Consider the following 18,404-nt stretch of genomic DNA (forward strand, 5'->3'; position numbering starts at 1 on the left):
AGCTCTGTCTTTGCTGTCAGTTTAATACTCAAACAGAAGTTGTTGTTCTGTTTGGGGTTTTTTTATGAGGGATACCCATTGTTTGGTAGAAATCTGTTCTTTGTCAGAAAAACAGCCTGGTGATAGAAATCCGTGGCCTTTGCCACTCAATGCTGTTCTGGGAATTCGTCCCCCACTTCTCCCACAGTCAAATTGCAGTTTTTTATGGAAATTAGCCATGAAATGCCTAAAAAGCTTGGAAGAAAGACTTGCATTCAAGAGACTGAAATGCTGCAATTTTAAAAATGTGCTTCATACCAATGCAGAAGCAATTCCCACTTGTTGGTCACTCACACAGGCACATCCTGCTGTCAAAGGCTGGTGCCAAACTGTTGAAATCTTTAATGAAACTAAAACCAAACTCCCAAACAGTTTGAAGAGAAGAATTGCAACCTGTGAGCAACTGTAAGCTCACCACTGAGCAAGAAGTTTCTTTCCAGGAGCAATTATCATTGCAAGGTTAGAATAAAATGAACACACAAGAGCAGAATGAAAAGGAAAAAAGAGCAGCTTTGTCTGTCTGGGTCTTGTTTATAAGGAAAGAAATGCTGTAAATTCCTGTATTTGTCTCTTTTTTCCTTGCTAGAAATACTGGAAGTGTGTGCTGGTGAAAAAGAGGGTGTTTGTCCTGAGCAAGCCAGATTTGTTGGTTCATTTCCATGCAGCTCTTGCCTTGCTGGGAGTCACCTTCTCTCCCAGGTGTCTTAAATAAAAGGCTTGAAGAAAACCATTTAAATGGGAAAAGCAGATTTGAGTTGTGTCAGCTGAGAGAGCCACAATATTTTTATGGCCCTTTGCTGTGTATGGAGTCTCATTCTGGGCTTGAGCTTTATTTGGCAGCAGCAGGAAGTGCTGTGCTTGGTTTAACCAGCAGAAGGAAAGACAAAAGAAAGCAAAATATAAAATAATTTAATAAATACCGGCAGAGATTTAAATATAAAGGGCCAGCAGAGCACAGTGAGGTCAGTGCTGGGGGCTCGTGCAGTGTCAGAGCAAAGCACAGAGGTGACACCGACCTTCTGTCCGAGTTCAGGATGTGACACCACTGAATTGTTGGGAAAAGGAAAGGGAAGCCCCTCAGCAGTGAGTAACCAGCTGTTTTTAGGGAGCTTGTAGGAAAGTCTGACCCAGCCACTCTGACCAACACCTCTCCAGGGAGGTTTCGGAAGTGAATAAAACACTGATTGAGCATTTGGAAGTGAAGAAGTGAAAATCAGGAGTGGCAGGATCAGGATTTTCTGCTGATTCTTGTATTCCCTAGGTTTTTAGAAATAGGTTTTTTAGAAATAGAAATCTTTCAGTGAGCAGAGAGGGACTTTGAGGAATGGCTGAGTGAGGGACAAAGCAGGCTAAGGATGAAGACCCTCAGGGAGCTTCTGAGCTGAATGTCCAGGGTGGTGAAGTCCCCAGCTTTAGCAGGAAGGTGCAGGGATGGAATCCAGAGCTGATCTGATCAGGGAACCGTGGGGAGGGAACAGGGATGTGTAAAAAGGGGTATCAGGGCTGGAAAGGGAAGTGAGGAAGCTGTGCTTGGGGCTCAGGGGCGAAAGTCCCAGGAGTGAGCAGTGAGGGGAGATCCATGCTCAGAGGTGGCTTCCAGGGCTGTCAGGAGGAGGAACAGTGGGGGTTAAGACATGAGGGGGACTCTTTGTGGTGCCAGAGGGCCAACCTGGATGGATGGAAGGGAGAGGGAAGGGAATCCCCATCATCCCTCCAGACCTCTGGAACAGAGGAGCTCATGGGCTTTGGTTTCACTGCTGTTAAAGCATGTGTGGGATATGAAATAACTGTACTACAAATACAGTAATTTTCATTTCTGGTGTTATTTAAAACCTTATGTTGCCTTGCTGAGAATTGCTTTGTATTTTTGAGGCCACGAGGGGAGGGGAGATGTTTTTATCGTGTTCCTGGAGGTGTTTGTGGCCATTGCAGCCAAGCAAACGGCCCGGCCCGGAGGTTAAAGGAGAGCCACTAATGAATGACTAGTACAGGATGCCATGCCCTTTTCCTCTGGAAGGAAGAGCTGAAAGTCGCTGGATTTTTGTCATTTCTAATGGTCGTGCTCCCTCTCGTGGCTGTTAAGGATATAAAAACCAAAAAAGTGTTTAGGGATGTCAGCGTTGGGAAATGTGGCGCTAAAAATTACTAAAACAATAATTTAAATTTCATCTTAACCTGAATTATTACAGATGGTCAAGCAGATTTTTTTTTTCAAATGTCTTCTTAAGTATAATTCTGATGGTATCAGCTGGGAAGGGCTGAGTTTTTATGTTAAAAACACCCCTCTTTTTTTGCTGTCCTTGTTAAAATGAAAAAGGGGGAAGTTTAGATTGGATATTAGGAAAAATTTCTTCACTGAAAGGGTGGCCAGGCATTGGGACAGGCCACAGAGGTGGAGTCCCCATCCCTGGAGGGATTTAAAAAGTGGCACTTGGGGATATGGATGGGAACAACTGGACTCAAGGATCTGAGGCAGCTTTTCCAGCCTTCATGATTCCATGATTCTGTGGAATTCAGTGTTTCCCAGTGAGCATTTCGGTCCAGTCTAAGCACGAGTGTCTTGGGGTGACTTTATGATGTGTATCCCATTTCGCTGCCCTACGCCCAGAAATTAATTTTGTGCCTTTCTATGCCTTTAAACTGAGCCTGAGAAGAGAAAAAAACCCGACCAAAACTTCCAAAGCAGTTTTGCAGTTTGTTTTCATGTTTTCAAGGACGCAGAGATAGAGAGGGCTCTCTGATAGAAACCTAAACTATGCTAAACCATGGCAGCGAGGCTCACTGCTGCAGCAGTCCCTGCAGGCTGGGTGATCCCATGGTGGGTTCTGTGTGTTTGTTGCCTCCCCAGCGCTGGCGTGGGGCGCACGGGCACCTTCATCGTCATCGATGCCATCATGGACATGATGCACGCGGAGCAGAAGGTGGACGTGTTCGAGTTCGTCTCCAGGATCCGCAATCAGCGGCCCCAGATGGTTCAGACAGACGTGAGTGCACCTGAATCTCCCGAAATTCCAGCTTGTCCTGGGCAGAGAGGGAAATGCTGCTGTACTTCCGCTCCGTTGTGCAGCCCAGTGTGTCCCGTGCTGTTGCACACCTGGAAAAGATCAGGTTGGGTGGGGCTTGGAGCAGCTTGGGATGGTGGGAGGTGTCCCTGCCCATGGCAGGGGTGGGATGGATGGGATTTAAGGTCCATTCCAACCCAAACCGTTCTGGGATTTTCTAATTCGAAAATGAACAAAGCCCAGTGGAAGGATGGGGGAGAAGATACAGGTGAAGACCACTGTAAAACACATCATTTTTAGGAGTCATTTCCAGGTTTTCCCATGCACATGAGAGTGGAATGTCAGAGAATGTGAGTGATGTAACAGGAAAACTCTGGTTTAGCTTAACAATTTCTAATTATTGTTATTTTAATAATCAGTAGATTGTACCCCAACCAGTGGCAAGACAAGGAGCAGTGGTTTTGAACTGCCAGAGGGCAGGGATGGATGGAATATTGGGAAGGAATTGTTCCCTGGGAGGGTGGGCAGGCCCTGGCACAGGGTGCCCAGAGCAGCTGGGGCTGCCCCTGGATCCCTGGCAGTGTCCAAGGCCAGGCTGGACATTGGGGCTGGGAGCAGCCTGGCACAGTGGGAGGTGTCCCTGCCCATGGCAGGGGTGGCACTGCATGGGATTTGAGGTCCTTTCCAACCCAAACCAGTCTGGGATTTTAAATTAGATGAATCCCAGAATTCCTAATTTCCCTCCCTTCATTCCCTCCCTGTCCCTTCCAGATGCAATATTCCTTCATTTACCAAGCCTTACTCGAGTACTACCTCTACGGGGACACGGAGCTGGATGTGTCATCCCTGGAAAAACACCTCCAGACATCCCACAATGCTGCACCAAACCTGGTCAAAATAGGGCTGGAGGAGGAGTTTAAAGTAAGTATGGAAATCTTTGCCATAGGATTTCCAAGACTTAAGCCAAGAGGATAAAAGTGTGACCTTAAAGGTGCATTAAAGGGAAGTCGTTCTGTTCTGTGGTGGTTGTGAATGGGGCCTTGCTGAACATCCTGTTCCCTAAATGCTCACTCAGGGCTGTGTGGTTCCATGGCTTTTCCCTAAACCTTTTTTGTTTGTTTCTGAAAGAAAAGGGGAGTGATTCTCTGGGCTGGTGCTGGTTGCCAGATCAGATAATGCTGCAAGAGGAAACTGGATTAGGTGTTCCTAATCTGCATCCCAATGGGATTGTTAACTCCGAGGTGACTGACAGCAGGAAGAACTGCAGGGACTTTACAGAGCTGGTGCTGAATGTCCAGACTGTCAGGAGAAAAACCTCAAAAAAACCCAAAAAAACCCATTTTTGATCAGTGGAGGAACCCCAAATGAAGCAAACCACACTGGCTGGCTGTGATCATTCTTAAAATGACTTTAGTGCCCTGAGGAATAGTTAGAATTTTTTTATGATTTTGTTTATGCTGAAATATTTATTTTCTGTATAGATAGAGAGTATTAATTGACATCTGGGTGTTCACTGGAGTTCTCTCTTTGCTTTAGACGATTAATTTAACCAGAAATTGGGAACTGGGTAAAGAAAATGATGTAAAAATAAGTCTGATGATAGAGGAACAAGTTCAAAAATCAACAGTATTGAGGGAAGGAAGATTAGATGGGATATTGGGAAGGAATTTTTTGGCTGTGAGGGTGGGCAGGCCCTGGCACAGGGTGCCCAGAGAAGCTGTGGCTGCCCCTGGATCCTTTGCAGTGTCCAAGGCCAGGCTGGAGCAGCCTGGGACAGTGGGAGGTGTCTTTAAGGTGTCTTCATGGGCTTTTAAGGTCCCTCCAAGCCAAACCATTCTGGGATTCTGTGACTGTTTCTTTCTTAGTTGTTACAGCCAGGACCATGAAGTGGCTGTTGTGCAGTCAGGCTCCCTGTGACTGTGGCACTGACTGAGCCCCAGTAAAGTCACTGGAGGGCCCTGTGAGTGCAGGATGTGCTGAGTGACCCCTCTCCTGTCCCTGTGCCCTCACTCTCCTGTGTGGTTTCTTGCAGAAGCTGACCAACGTGCGGATCATGAAGGAGAACATGAGAACTGGCAACCTTCCAGCCAACATGAAGAAAGCAAGAGTCATCCAGATCATCCCCTGTAAGAGCCCAGCCTGTGATCTCCCAAAACAAACGAGTGCCATCAATCCCTGGTTGGGAGCACACACTGGATCTGTCTGCTGGCAGCAGCCCAGCTCATCTCAGGACACAGCTCCTCTTATAAAGTGTCATCTGTAAAAAATTCCGTGAATTGGGTTTTACTAAATCATCCCAAAATCTGTTACAATCAGGTTTTTTGAATTAAACAACTCGGCACTTTCACCTTTGCATGGTCTGAGCAGCACTGTAATGTTTGCACCTGAAAAGGAACATTTCAGAGAAGAGATTTAGTGGGGTTTCTTCTTCCACATGCAGTTAACAAAAGTAAGACTGGACTCAAAACTAAGACTAAACTTTTTTTTTTTCCAGATGATTTTAACAGAGTGATTCTGTCCATGAAAAGAGGGCAGGAGTACACAGACTACATCAATGCTTCCTTCATAGATGTACGTACACAACATTTTCATGCATTTCCTTTTCAAATCAGAGCTTTTGCTGTTGTTGGTAAGTCTTTTTAAAGGGGCACAGTCGACTTGGCTTGCAAAGAACATGAGCTTTGTTTATGGGAGTTTCCAGATGCTTTTCTTATCTTGGTGTTTTCAATTTCAGTTTAAATGGCTGTGTCATTTAAACCTTGTTGTTAGATTTACAAACCAAGCCTTTTATGAAATTCTGACAAAACAAATCGGCTGCACAACTAACAGCCAGCGGTTCCATTATCTGGTTCAGGTTAACAGGTGTAAATATTTGCTTTTCTGAGAAACAGAAAAGTCAGTGTTTAGCACAGGGAAAGGCTGTCACAGTGTTTGGCAGCCAGGCTTTATTTGGGCAGAGCTGGATAAATTCCAAGCTTTCTTTCCAGGTTCCTGTTGGAAGCCGAGTAACACAGGATTTTATTTAAATACGAGAAGTCATCATGCCCTTAAGCAGTAAAACCACATCAGTGACTGAGGATTGTGGGTGCTGAGGAAGTGAAGATCACATCTGTGTGGAAATAAGGAAAGGCTGGACGTGGCCCTCAGTGCCTTGGTGGTGTTGGGTCAGAGCTTGGACTCGATCCCAGAGGTTTTGTCCAACCTCACTGGTTCTGTGATTCTGTGAAATAAAACTGGAGCTCAGAACCTGAGCTAGGACTTAACTGTAGAGAAAAGCTGAGAGCTGCTGTTGGGATAATATTGTGAAATCTGGTCCTGCAGAATCTCATCCCCTCAGCCATGACTGGAAAAATTCACCTCAGGATTGTGAATTTGGGGGAGATTTTAGAATCACAGAATTGTTGAGGTTGGAGAAGCTCTCTCAGACCATCGAGTTCAACCATTCCCCAGCACTGCCAAGGCCACCACTGCCCCATGTCCCCAAGTGCCACATCCACATGGTTTTTTAAATCCCTCCAGGGATTGGGATTTCACCACTGCCCTGGGCAGTGACAACACTTTCTGTGGGGAAATTTCCCCCAATATCCAACTGCAACCTCCCCTGGTGCAACCTGAGGCCGTTCCCTCTTGTTCCCAATCACTGAAGCTGTGATGTTGCTGTGCCCATCAGCCTCTCCCCCGTGTGACCCCGGTCTGTTCCCGCAGGGATATCGGCAGAAGGATTATTTCATCGCCACCCAGGGCCCCCTTCCCCACACGGTGGAGGATTTCTGGCGGATGGTGTGGGAGTGGAAGTGCCACACCATCGTGATGCTCACTGAGGTCCAGGAGAGGGAGCAGGTACGTGCCCACCCTGCAGCCTCACAGTTTCCCTTCCCACCTGCAAGCCACGAGCATCAATACTGGAGAAAAGAATTTTTTTGCCTACAAATTCCAGCAATCTGAGATATTTTTTTTGCTTTTCCTAAAATGACACTTGCTTCACTCTTTGGTGTGGGGCAGCACTGCTGCTTTTGCTGGAACTGTCAGAAAACACAAACAAATTACGGAATGCTGTGATTTTTTGAAATCACTGATTTCAAACTTCCAGTTCACATTAAGGGATGCTTGACATGGGACAGAGTTTTGGCATTTGGGAACAAACGTTTCTATAAACTCTTGTCCCATTTGTCCCAGTAAAAGCTCCCGTGGCTCATTCCAAGCCTGTCCTAATACATCATTAATTAATGAAAGAGTCCTGTGCTGCAGATTGAAGATTCTGGGTTCAACAAGGGTGTTGTGAAAAGCTTTTTCTTGGTGGTTTTGGCAGGTTTTTAACAATATTTCCTTGCTTTCAGGAATTACACTTATTATTCTACTCTGGTTTAAAGCAGTATTTACCATCTGGGCCTCCTGAGCCCTTTTCATCTTAATGGTTTCTATTACAGAAATATTTTATCTCTGTATTCTTAGTTATTAGTGTTTGCAATACAAACTGTTGAGAACACACTTCTTATGCTGGATGTCACTTCTTATATCAGAGATTAATAAGAACGTGATAACTGGGAAAAAAAATCAAGGAATGTTTGCAATTCTCTGGATTCTGCAGGAAAAATGCTGCCAGTACTGGCCATCGGAGGGCTCTGTGACTCACGGAGAGATCACGGTGGAAATCAAGAGTGACAGCCTGATGGATGCCATCAGTGTGAGGGATTTCCTGGTCACATACAACCAGGTAATCCTTTAAAACTCCAGGTTTTTTGGTTTGTTCTTTTTTTTTTTTCCATTCGAAGGCATTTACAAATCTGATTATGTATATTAAATTCTGGGATTTCTAGCTAAAGCTAAATGTGGTTAATCAAAATCTGGCGTTAAGGGGAGGCTTATAGGAAACATTTTTGCTTAAAGCCCCTGAAAATTCTGGTCAGTAAAACAGGTGGCTGCAAAATGGGAGGTGGGGGTGGGGTTTTTTAAACTGTTTTGTTGTTGCTGTTATTCCTAGATTTTCCTGCCATCTTCCACATAACTCTCAAAGAAAATTCGATCCAAGATTTTTCACAGAATTCCAAGCTGGTTTGGGTGGAAGGGGCCTTAAAACTCATCCCATCCTATTCCCTGCCATGGGCAGGGACACCTTCCACTATCCCAGGTTGTTCCAAGTCCTGTTCAACCTGGCCTTGGTCACTTCCAGTGTATCCTAAGTCCTTCCCAGGGGAAACAGCTGTGCAAATCCAAAGGAAAATTATAGGGGAATTATCAGCGGATGGGGATTTGGAAACAGACCTGACAAGTCTGCTGGACCAGGATAGAATCCTGGAATATTTAGGCTGGAAATAAGATCACCAAGGTCCATAATACATGATGGATCAGGTTGCAAGTACTCTGATGTAGCAAGGCAAAATTGATGCTGCAGGTGTTCCAGGCAGGAATTGTGTTTCCACTTGGAAGTAACAGGTGGCTGAATGCTGTTTTCCTGCTGGCAGAGCAACCAGGAGAAGCAGAGCAGGCTGGTGAGGCAGTTCCACTTCCATGGGTGGCCTGAGATCGGGATTCCTGCCGAAGGGAAGGGGATGATCGACCTCATTGCAGCTGTGCAGAAGCAGCAGCAGCAGACAGGGAACCACCCCATCACCGTGCACTGCAGGTGAGCCCCCTCTGCACCTGAGCTTGCCTGTTCTCTGCCCCTGTTACTCCTCTTCTCCCGTTTTTACCCCAGTTGATGCCAAGCAAAGGTCTTTTGTTGCAGTGCTGGCGCAGGGAGAACGGGCACCTTCATAGCCCTGAGCAACATCCTGGAGCGGGTGAAGGCCGAGGGGCTCCTGGACGTGTTCCAAGCTGTGAAGAGCTTGAGGCTGCAGAGGCCACACATGGTGCAAACGCTGGTATGGATGGGACTGACCAGCCCAGGGCTTGGGGAGGGAGTCCTGTGTGGAAATACTCTTGGGGGACGAGAACAAAGGGGTTTTTGCAGGGTGACATCAATGGTACACGATAGCTCTGTGTGTGCAAGGCATTAGCAGGGTTTCTACAGGGGTTTTTAGAGCATTTCCAAAAATACAACTCGGATGAATATTCTCTGTCTTTCAGGAACTTGAGGCTGTTAAACCATAATATTTTGAGTGTTGTAGGTGATTAAATATATTAAGTAAATGTCTTTCAAGTTGTTTATCAGTTGTTCTTTCTTACGTTAAAATGTGTGGACACAAATTGGAATCATGGAATGGTTTGGGTGGGAAGGGACCTCAAAGCCCACCCAGTTCCACCCCCCTGCCATGGGCAGGGACACCTCCCACTGTCCCAGGCTGCTCCCAGCCCCAGTGTCCAGCCTGGCCTTGGGCACTGCCAGGGATCCAGGGGCAGCCCCAGCTGCTCTGGGCACCATGGCTGGGGTGGCACTGGATCATATTTAAGGTCCCTTCCAACCCAAACCATCCTGGGATTTTATGATTCTCTGATTATCCCTGGGCCATGATCAGGAGTTTCTGCTGTAGGAAGAGCCCAGTGACAGCCCAGGACTGTGAGCAGCTGGGTTTAAATCAAAAGCCAGGCCTAAGAACTGATTCAGTTTAAGAAGCATGTCTGAAAAAGCTCAAGAAATCCTTTTAACCAAAGAGCAGCGATCAGCCTGTGCCTGACCAAAGAAAGAGGAACCATTGCTTTTATTTAAAGTAACAAACAGAAATCAGAACAGACCAGTTCTCACCTACTGGTCCCAGTTAGGACATGCTGAATTTATCACGGGGATTTGCAGAAGTCAGATTTTCTCAGTGTGACCAAACCCACATTTTGACACCTTTTCCTTGTTTTCCAGGAGCAATATGAATTCTGCTACAGAGTGGTACAAGATTTCATCGACATCTTTTCAGATTATGCTAATTTCAAATGAGATTCTGCCTTATTTTTTAATTTGTCTGTATAAATAGTTGTATATTATGTTAATTTATTCCATGCCACTTGGATTGTTGAGTTAACTGTAAATACAATGTTGTGTTGGCTCTAAAAGTTGCATTTGCTGTATAAAGTTGTTTCTTAAATATAAATATCTTCTAAAGCAAAGTATAATGTTCCTATACTGTATAGCACTGTAAGATGGGATAGAAATCTTTATTCTAAATAACAAGAAATTAATTCTTGAGGTTTGTTTTCCTTTGAATTTTGCCACTTATAAATATTTATCAGTAATGTTATCTCCCAGTTCTTGACATTTTTGACAGGTGATTTACAGTTCATCCTAAAGTGAATTGTGATGCACATGTTTAAACATGTTTTGTTCACCAGGAAAATATGTTCACCATGAAAATAGATATTTATTTTATTTTTCAAGGCTGTTTTGAAGAGCCTCCAGGTTTTGATGGCAGTTGGATTTTGAATCTTACTGTCCATAGGCTAAAATCAGTAGAAATACAGATTAGAATTTTTGAATTGACAGAACTTTGAAAGCCCAGTCAGTTTGGTTTTTTTCCCTAATATTGTTTCAATCGATGTAGAAAGGCAATAATGTGATTTTTTAGAGTATTTTGCATATTTGAAGAGTATATTTTGCAGCACCTGAATTTGTCTATGTGAAGAAAAAGGCCAGGAATGGAGTTAAAAGCTTCTCTTCTCTATAAACACCTGCATAATTTCCCACTTCTTTAAAATAAGAGATGAACTCTTATTCCTTGATTTGACTCAGCATGATAATTAAGAGGTAAAAATTGGAAAAAACATTTTATGAACAGTTTAGTGCCAGAAACATTGAGTGTTGCAGCAAAAGCTCCTCCAGGTTCTTCCCCTCCCAGAAATGTTATCAAAAAAGGACTGTTGCCTTTCTCTAAGGGGTTTAGGGTTGTGTACAGAGATATATTTTTACTGAAAGTACTACTGAGAACAGAATTGGTGACAGAAAACATCAAAGTCTTTATTACAGCCCTGACCAGGGGTTGGAAAATCCCCAAATCACGGGGCACCCGAACGTCGAATAATTACCAAGTTTATCTTTCCCACTCTTCCAAAAGCATCTCTGACTTAATGAGCACAGAGGGGTGGATCTGTAATTAATTCCATAACGAATATGCAATAGTTCTGTCTCGTCCAGCCGGGCTTTTGCGATGCAACATCAAAGCCTTATTTAAAACAAGCAGCTTAAACCGAGCTTTTCCCTGCTGTTCTTGCACTATTTTATCCCATTCCCATTCCAATATAATCTCATTGCACCTTGGAGCAATGCAGGGGGAGGGAAGGTGTCCATAGGTCTCCGTCCATTCCATCCTGGCTGGAAAGGGGCAGGATAGGAATTCCTGAGCACCCTATTCCCACAGTGCCATTGGCTGCTTCTTGTCTTCCCATCGCTGCACTCCTGTATTTATTTGTACAGTAAATTATGCACTTCAGAAAACAGGTTGTTTAAAGACTAAACCTTGCTTGGGAGTCTCTACGAGAAGAAACACTCGAGCCACAGGGTTGGGTAGGAAAGTGAAGCTGAGGAAGGGCATGTTCCTGCAATTCCATCCAAACTGAGAGAGCCAAAACAAATTCAGTCTGGGAACTGATACAGAGGGGGTTCCGTCTGATTTCTAGCACAGGGAGACTCCCAGAGATTGGAGAATAATGCAAAGGAATTCCCATTTTCTGATCCTGATGTCAGCATCCTTCCAGCCACTTAGCCCACATTTGAACAATAATTTGTCAGATTTTTGGGTCCCTGAGGTAAAAACCTGGGGCGAGTTGTCTCCTGAAGTCAGTCTCAGTGCAGGGAGACTCTGAGAGGTTGGAAAATAACGCAAAGGAATTCCCATTTTCTGATGCTGATGTCAGGATTTTTCTGACCCTTTAGCCTGCATTTGAATAATAATAATTTGTGTTTTGGGCAGATTTGTGGGTCCCTGAGGTTAAAACTGGTGTTGTCTCATGAGGTCAGTCTCAGTGCAGGGAGACTCCAAGAGGTTGGAGAATAATGCAAAGGAATTCCCATTTTATGATCCTGATTTCAGGATGCTTCTGATCATTCAGCATTTGAAAAATAATTTGTGTGTTGGGCAGATTTTGGGGTCCCTGAGGTTAAAACTGGGGTGAGTTGTCCATGAAGTCCATCTCAGTGCAGCAGTGATGTGGTGTGAGGGTGTGGGGGTCCCACAGCCCCCCAGGAGCTGCAGCACAACTCCAGCTGCCCACGGGGTTTACTAAAGGCCTCCTTACAACCAGGAGTAGGATGGGGTTCAGCTGGAACACCAAATCCTCAGTGGGTACTCGGATTTTAGTTGATAACCATATTCAGATATGGAGGAGGAAAGAGGAATGCCTAAAATATAATTCAGAATTGACAGCTGTAGCTCCCTAAGATTTTTGTGGAATTGGAAAAGTTCCCTTCGCAGTCGTGTGTGCTCTGGCTGGAGCTCTGGGGAGCGTCTCGGTGGCTTGGAATTTTCCTTTGAATCTGCGTACGTTGCATGGAATTCCTTTAAAACGCCAAATAGTTGGATTGGAAGTGTCCTTCTGATCTGTCTGTGGTTTTGGTCACTGTGTGACTTTGACTGTTCATGTGTTCAGAAGGTCCCAGCTCACCTCAGCATTTAAGCGTTCGCTTCCCAGCATCTTTATCCCACTTTATCCATGGGAGTGCCATGGGTTCCGTGTTCCCGAAGCAATCCCTTAAGTGCTTGGCTGATCTGGGCCGTAATGAAGAATGCATACTGTAATTAGCAGTGTTTTTTAGGCTATTTTTATGTATTTTTTAAACTTTTAAAATGAGCCTGACCACCCCATGTTCAGTCTTTTGAAACGTTTGCGTTTCCCTCGTCCCATTTTTCATGTAAAGTTAATAACCAAAATGTATTTAATTTGTCAAATCTTTATAACATATGTATGTATTATACAGTTTCAGCTATTATTATTTTCTTTTATTACATTTCTAATTTGATCTTGCTGTGTTTTTAATGCCGGTGAATGTGGCTGAATTATTTGTATATGCAAATTGCAAGATCTAATACATTCTGATGCAAGAACAAAGCTTCCTTTTTATTCTCCACCTGCATTATTTCATTTAAATCTTTTAATTTCATTCCTGTGTCGTGTGTTCATTTGAATGAAGCATTCTAAAAGAGTTGAAATCCATTATCTAGATGAGTAATTTTTCAGTGCTTATCAGCAGCTTTTTGGGAGAAAAACTCTGATTGATGTTGGGACTGAACATTGTGCATATAAAGGGTGTAGACACTCATGGAAGTAGTTGGAATCCAGGTCTTCCCAAACTGTAAGGATACAAAATAAATATAGTAAAATTAATTAAATATAGTAACATAATCCTGTGGTAAACTGTGATGTCATACCAAGATAAAAATAGGAGCTAAACTTCCAGCTGTGTCACCAATCATGAATTGAAAGTTCCCTCTAATTAACAGCAATTTCTTAATTCATTTTGACAATTCAGTTTTGCTGTGGACATCTTGCTAAAATCAACCAAGAAGGCCCCACTGTTGTAACAAGGGGCGGGGGCGGTTTGTGTAAACCAGGAGTAACTGCTCAGAGGTTACATCCTCATGTTGAATCAAATAGGATTTAATGAAGCCATTTTTCTGTTTGACCCCTTCTCTGTTTGCCCTGGCCCATCCCACACCTCCCGTTTGGGAGATGCCTCTTCAGGGTAGGTAATTTTAGGATTATTTTTTTTCCACAGTTGTTGAACTTTCAGCCAGCATGTCCTCCCTGGGCACTGCTCTGACGTTGGCAGGGTGACAGGAAATGGCCTCAAATTGTGCCAGGGGAGGTTTGGAGATGAATATTTCTTCATGGAGAGGGTTTTAAAGCATTGGAAAAATGCCTGGGGCAGTGGTGGAGTCCCCATCCTTGGAAGCGTTCAAAAAATGGGTGGATGTGGCACTTGAGGACATGGGCTAGTGACAAACTGGTTGATGGCTGGATTTGATGATCTTTTCCAAATGTAGCAACTCTCTGATTCTAATTTGCCATTGCATGTAAAAGCTGTTAATTTTTTTAATTATTCCAGAGGAGTTGATCAAGTATTTTGTGTGACCAGGTCATGTACTTTTAGCAGGGATCAAGAGGCAGAGATTGTGAGACCACCAGAAATTGTGTGTGAGGACAGGCAGGTGCCTTGGTGCGTCTCAGAAAATAGAAGAATCTCAAGTATTAATCAGTTATTAATTAATTAATTGTTGGTTAATCTGAATAACTGTTGATAATTGTAATTGTTGATCACACAGCAAACATGGATATTCCTATACTCTACTGGTGATAAAGTTGTTTTTTTCCTACTTCTAAATGTTACAAAGGAACACCATGAAGACCTTGTGGTTCTGTTTTTAGAAACTCAGCTTTTAGAAACAACCACACTTTGGTTGTAAACTGTCCATGAGATAGATTTATTTTAATGGCATATTTACACAGCATGAACTAAGGCAGATCACAGGGGTGTTTGCTCTGTACAGGGCACATACGTCAAGTCTCAGCTCTGTTTTGCCTAATGCAGAAGTTCTGGAATTGAGAATTTTTCAAGCCACTGAACTTCCCAGGGAGTGTTCTTCATCTGAGGAATTAAAGGATTAGGATGTAATTTAGATCTTTTCGTGAGAGCTTCCTTCTAATGACTTTTATCCATTTTCTGTGCTGCTTTGCACAGAGGAGGGGAATTATTCCGTTATTAATCGAGTTGACACCTTGCCAAGGAAGTTCTTTGCACAAAGAATCATTTTCTCCTTTCACCTGTTCCCATGGCATGAGAAACTGCTCCAGTGTTCTTGTGAACATTTCCTGAACTCCAACTATCCATAAACATGGAACAAAAGATCCAAGCTGGGGTAGCCAGTTGGGTGGACAAAAAGAAAGGAAAACTCTCCCAGGTGGGAAGAGCTTGAGAAGGAATTATTGAGCAGGGTATTTTCTTGTTGAGATTTTTATAGAAACTTTGTCCTTCCAAAATCTGAAGGGAGCCTATGGAAAAGATGGAGTGAGGCTGTTGGAAGAGATGGAGTGAGAGCATGGAGTGCCAGAGGGCAGGGCTGGATGGGATATTGGGAAGGAATTGTTCCCTGGGAGGGTGGGCAGGCCCTGGCACAGGGTGCCCAGAGCAGCTGGGGCTGCCCCTGGATCCCTGGCAGTGCCCAAGGCCAGGCTGGACACTGGGGCTTGGAGCAGCCTGGGACAGTGGGAGGTGTCCCTGCCATGGCAGGGGTGGCACTGGATGGGCTTTAAATTCCCTTCCAAGCCAAACCATTCCATGATTTTATGATCATGTGGTAGCCTGTGGATTGAGCAGAAGCTGTTCCCAAGGAAGCAGCCCGTGGAATAGCTCTGTTCCCTTGTTTGTAAGTATGGAATTATGTACTCTAGAATTTGTTAATTTGCTGAATCCAGGGGAATCTCACCCCAGTCCTCATAAAATGTACAAATTCCTAACTCAGCTGTGCAAAAGGACTGGCTGGGAGATGCAAAATCCCTCTTATGGTCACCCTTGGGATCAAAAGTGATCTGCTGCAGTTGATGGCAAAATCGTCTGGATTAAGAACTTTGTTCCCAGATCAGGTACCGGGTGGGATTCTTGGGGACCAGGAATTGGGTTCCACAATCCTTGGGGGTGATCTTGAAATCTTGGAATTGGCCTAGAACACACTGCAAAGTTTTGATCTGCATTTTAAACCAGACGTTTCACTGGGACATTGTGCCTTTTGCTTCCCAGTCATCTTCCCTGGCTTTGAAGGACTACAGCCTATTGGAAAGCCGCTGTTCCAGATGCATTTGGATTATTTGAAATACAGATTTAACGTTAAAATACTGGTGTGTCCATCATACTCAGATGTTTTTCCCTTAGTAGTTTATGTGCTTTCACCATTTCAGGTAAATTTATTATTTCAAAGTGTTTGTTAACTGTGGATTGATATAATTCAGAAACATATCCCATTTGTTCCTAAATTTATGCAGATTCCTCCCATGTAAAATCCTGTGTCAACATTAGGTTCTGTGCATGAATACAAGCATTCCAAACATCCTGGGTGCAATAATGTGTCAGTGTAATAAACTATGATTTTAAGAGAGAAATTTGGTGCAAAACATTACATTTTCAGGGTTTGTCACACAGCAACTTCTCATCTCCAGACTTTGCTTCACACAGTGTGAATAGCCTGAATATTTATTTACTTTATACCTTGTAGAAGCCCTAATTTAGGGAAAGCTTTAACTAGAATTTGTGCTTTTTAGACTTTAAAGTGAAAACCACTGATAGTACAAATCTGTGAGAAATGAGCTTCATTCAGTGCTTCCAAACCACCTGTTCAGACACTTGAATAAATAACCCTGTATGAGGATCTTCATGTGACAAATTAAAATGCTGATTTTTTTAACTCTCTAACAAGGAGATTCAAGCACTGACGTGATTTTTCTGCTCATTTTTAACAGTTGACAATTTTACTTCATGGTGTATTCAGGTGTATTTATCTAAATTAAATATTCCCAAATTAACCTACCAGCAAGTTCAAACCTTGAAGAAAATGTCCTATTTTTTTTTTTTCCCTCCTGTAAAACCACTTTGGCAAATATTTGTACAGATGCTGTTTCAGAGAGCACTGCTGCTCTTGGAGACAGATTGAAAACCTTCGCTCCTAATTTGTGTTTCCCTCGAAGTATTGCTGTGTTTGTAGGGACACATGAGTAAATCAGGCCAGAATATACAATTATTGACACAGTGCAGATGTAGTTATTTATTTGTGCTGTTTGATCACGTGGGCTGGCAGAGACTGCAATAAATTCCATTTCAAAGAGTTTTTCTGCTATAAATTGTTTGTTTCAGATACGTCATTCAGGTATAACTGCACTTGTAAAGAGTCCTTGGAAGGCTCTGACTTGATTACCTGTTTATTAGCAATGATACCCAATTAGATACCCAGTGATACCCAAACAGAATCCTGACTTTGGTATGATTTACATCTAAATTAAAGATTGTCCAGTAGCATACGGCTATTCTAAAATAACAATAATAATAATAATAATAATAATAATAATCTGACCTAAATTAAACTCCCCCCCCCAAGCTTATGAAATAGACTTCAAAGTCATTTGATTGAAAGGAACAGAAATAACATTTTAAAAGCTGCTTACATCTAACTGTATCACATCTAAGCACCCTGAAGTCATCACACCACACAGAATAGTCTTTGAGGCAAGCCAGATAATAAAATAGTAGTAAAATCAAAAGTTCTGTTTTGTGAAAGATCTGAATAGTAGAATTTTATCCCCCGAAGCACAAAAGGTTGGATGACCTTGTCCTGTATCCCTTTCCCTTGCACAAGCAGCAAATTTGGAATGAAGGTCCCATTTCATATCTCAGTAATGCATTGTTTTGTTTTGTTTCGTTTTTTAAAGTTTTTTTTCTTCTATCTTCAAACACAGAGCAATACAATGTTCATGTTGATTCTTGATGTTCGGCCTCGGAGATCCTCAAATTCAAGTCTCAGTAATGAATTCCTGTTTGGGAGCAGAGATGGGGATCAGTTTTATAGCTAAATGAAGGTAACTAATTTGCTGATTAAAATGGACTTAAAATACTAATTTAACTTTTACTGCTGCTCACCCCCTCCCATCCTTGCTCCCTTTATTTTTCCCCTCTCTTTAAACCCCTTATTTTCGTGGTTAATAGTATTTTTGTGGCTAGTAGTATTTTAATCTGATTAAACACAGATGCTTAAATTTATAACACTTCACTTTATAAGTGAAGCTGAATTGATATAAACTGATTCTGGGCGCTTTTTGCTGATCTGCAGAGGTGCAAATTTGGGAGCAGCTGAGCCCTGCAAATCCCCCTCCCTCACAGAGGGGCCGAATAAGCCCAGACAGGTTCAGGTTTGGGAACAGGTTTAGGTTTAGGTTCAGGTACAGATCCAGGCTTAGGTTCAGGTTTAGGTTCAGGTACAGGTTTAGGTTTAGGTTCAGGTACATATCCAGGTACAGGTTTAGGTTCAGGTACAGATCCAGGTTTAGGTTCAGATACAGGCACAGGTTTGGGTATAGGTTCAGATATAGGCACAGGTTTGGGTATAGGTTCAGATACAGATATAGATAAAGGTTCAGGCACAGGTATGGGCACAGGTACAGGTAGAGATTCAGGTACAGGCACAGGTACAGATACAGGCACAGGAATGGGCAAAGGTTGAGGTACAAGTTCAGTTTCAGGTACAGATTCAGGTATGAGCTCAGGTACAGATTCAGGCACAGGTACAGGACAGCTTTATGCACAGGTACAGATATAGGTCCAGGTTCATGTGCAGGTATGGACAGAGGTACAGCTACAAGCACGGGTTCATATACTGGTTCAGGTTCGGGCACAAGTACAGGTTTAGGCTGGGGCTCAGGCACAGGTTCGGTCAGGAATCCGTGTCCGGGCCCGCCCCTGCCATG

At 43.4% G+C, this 18,404-nt stretch overlaps 1 protein-coding gene across 1 annotated transcript; it reads left to right on the forward strand.

Annotated features, from left to right (window-relative positions):
* The first annotated feature begins 2,718 nt into the window (after positions 1–2,718).
* Positions 2,719–13,059, forward strand: LOC121672225 (receptor-type tyrosine-protein phosphatase epsilon-like). The gene is made up of 9 exons (XM_042044804.1): positions 2,719–3,023; positions 3,813–3,962; positions 5,074–5,167; positions 5,536–5,612; positions 6,747–6,881; positions 7,630–7,755; positions 8,504–8,664; positions 8,767–8,902; positions 9,832–13,059. Exons 1-9 carry the CDS (start codon positions 2,805–2,807, stop codon positions 9,904–9,906), a joined length of 1,173 nt encoding a protein of 390 aa, XP_041900738.1. The 5' UTR covers positions 2,719–2,804; the 3' UTR covers positions 9,907–13,059.
* Positions 13,060–18,404: the final 5,345 nt, after the last annotated feature.

Source organism: Corvus kubaryi, unplaced genomic scaffold, assembly GCF_017639235.1.
Source record: "Corvus kubaryi isolate FWS band 111438036 unplaced genomic scaffold, C.kubaryi_AGA036_p1.0 44976, whole genome shotgun sequence".
In the NCBI taxonomy this organism is placed as follows: domain Eukaryota; kingdom Metazoa; phylum Chordata; class Aves; order Passeriformes; family Corvidae; genus Corvus; species Corvus kubaryi.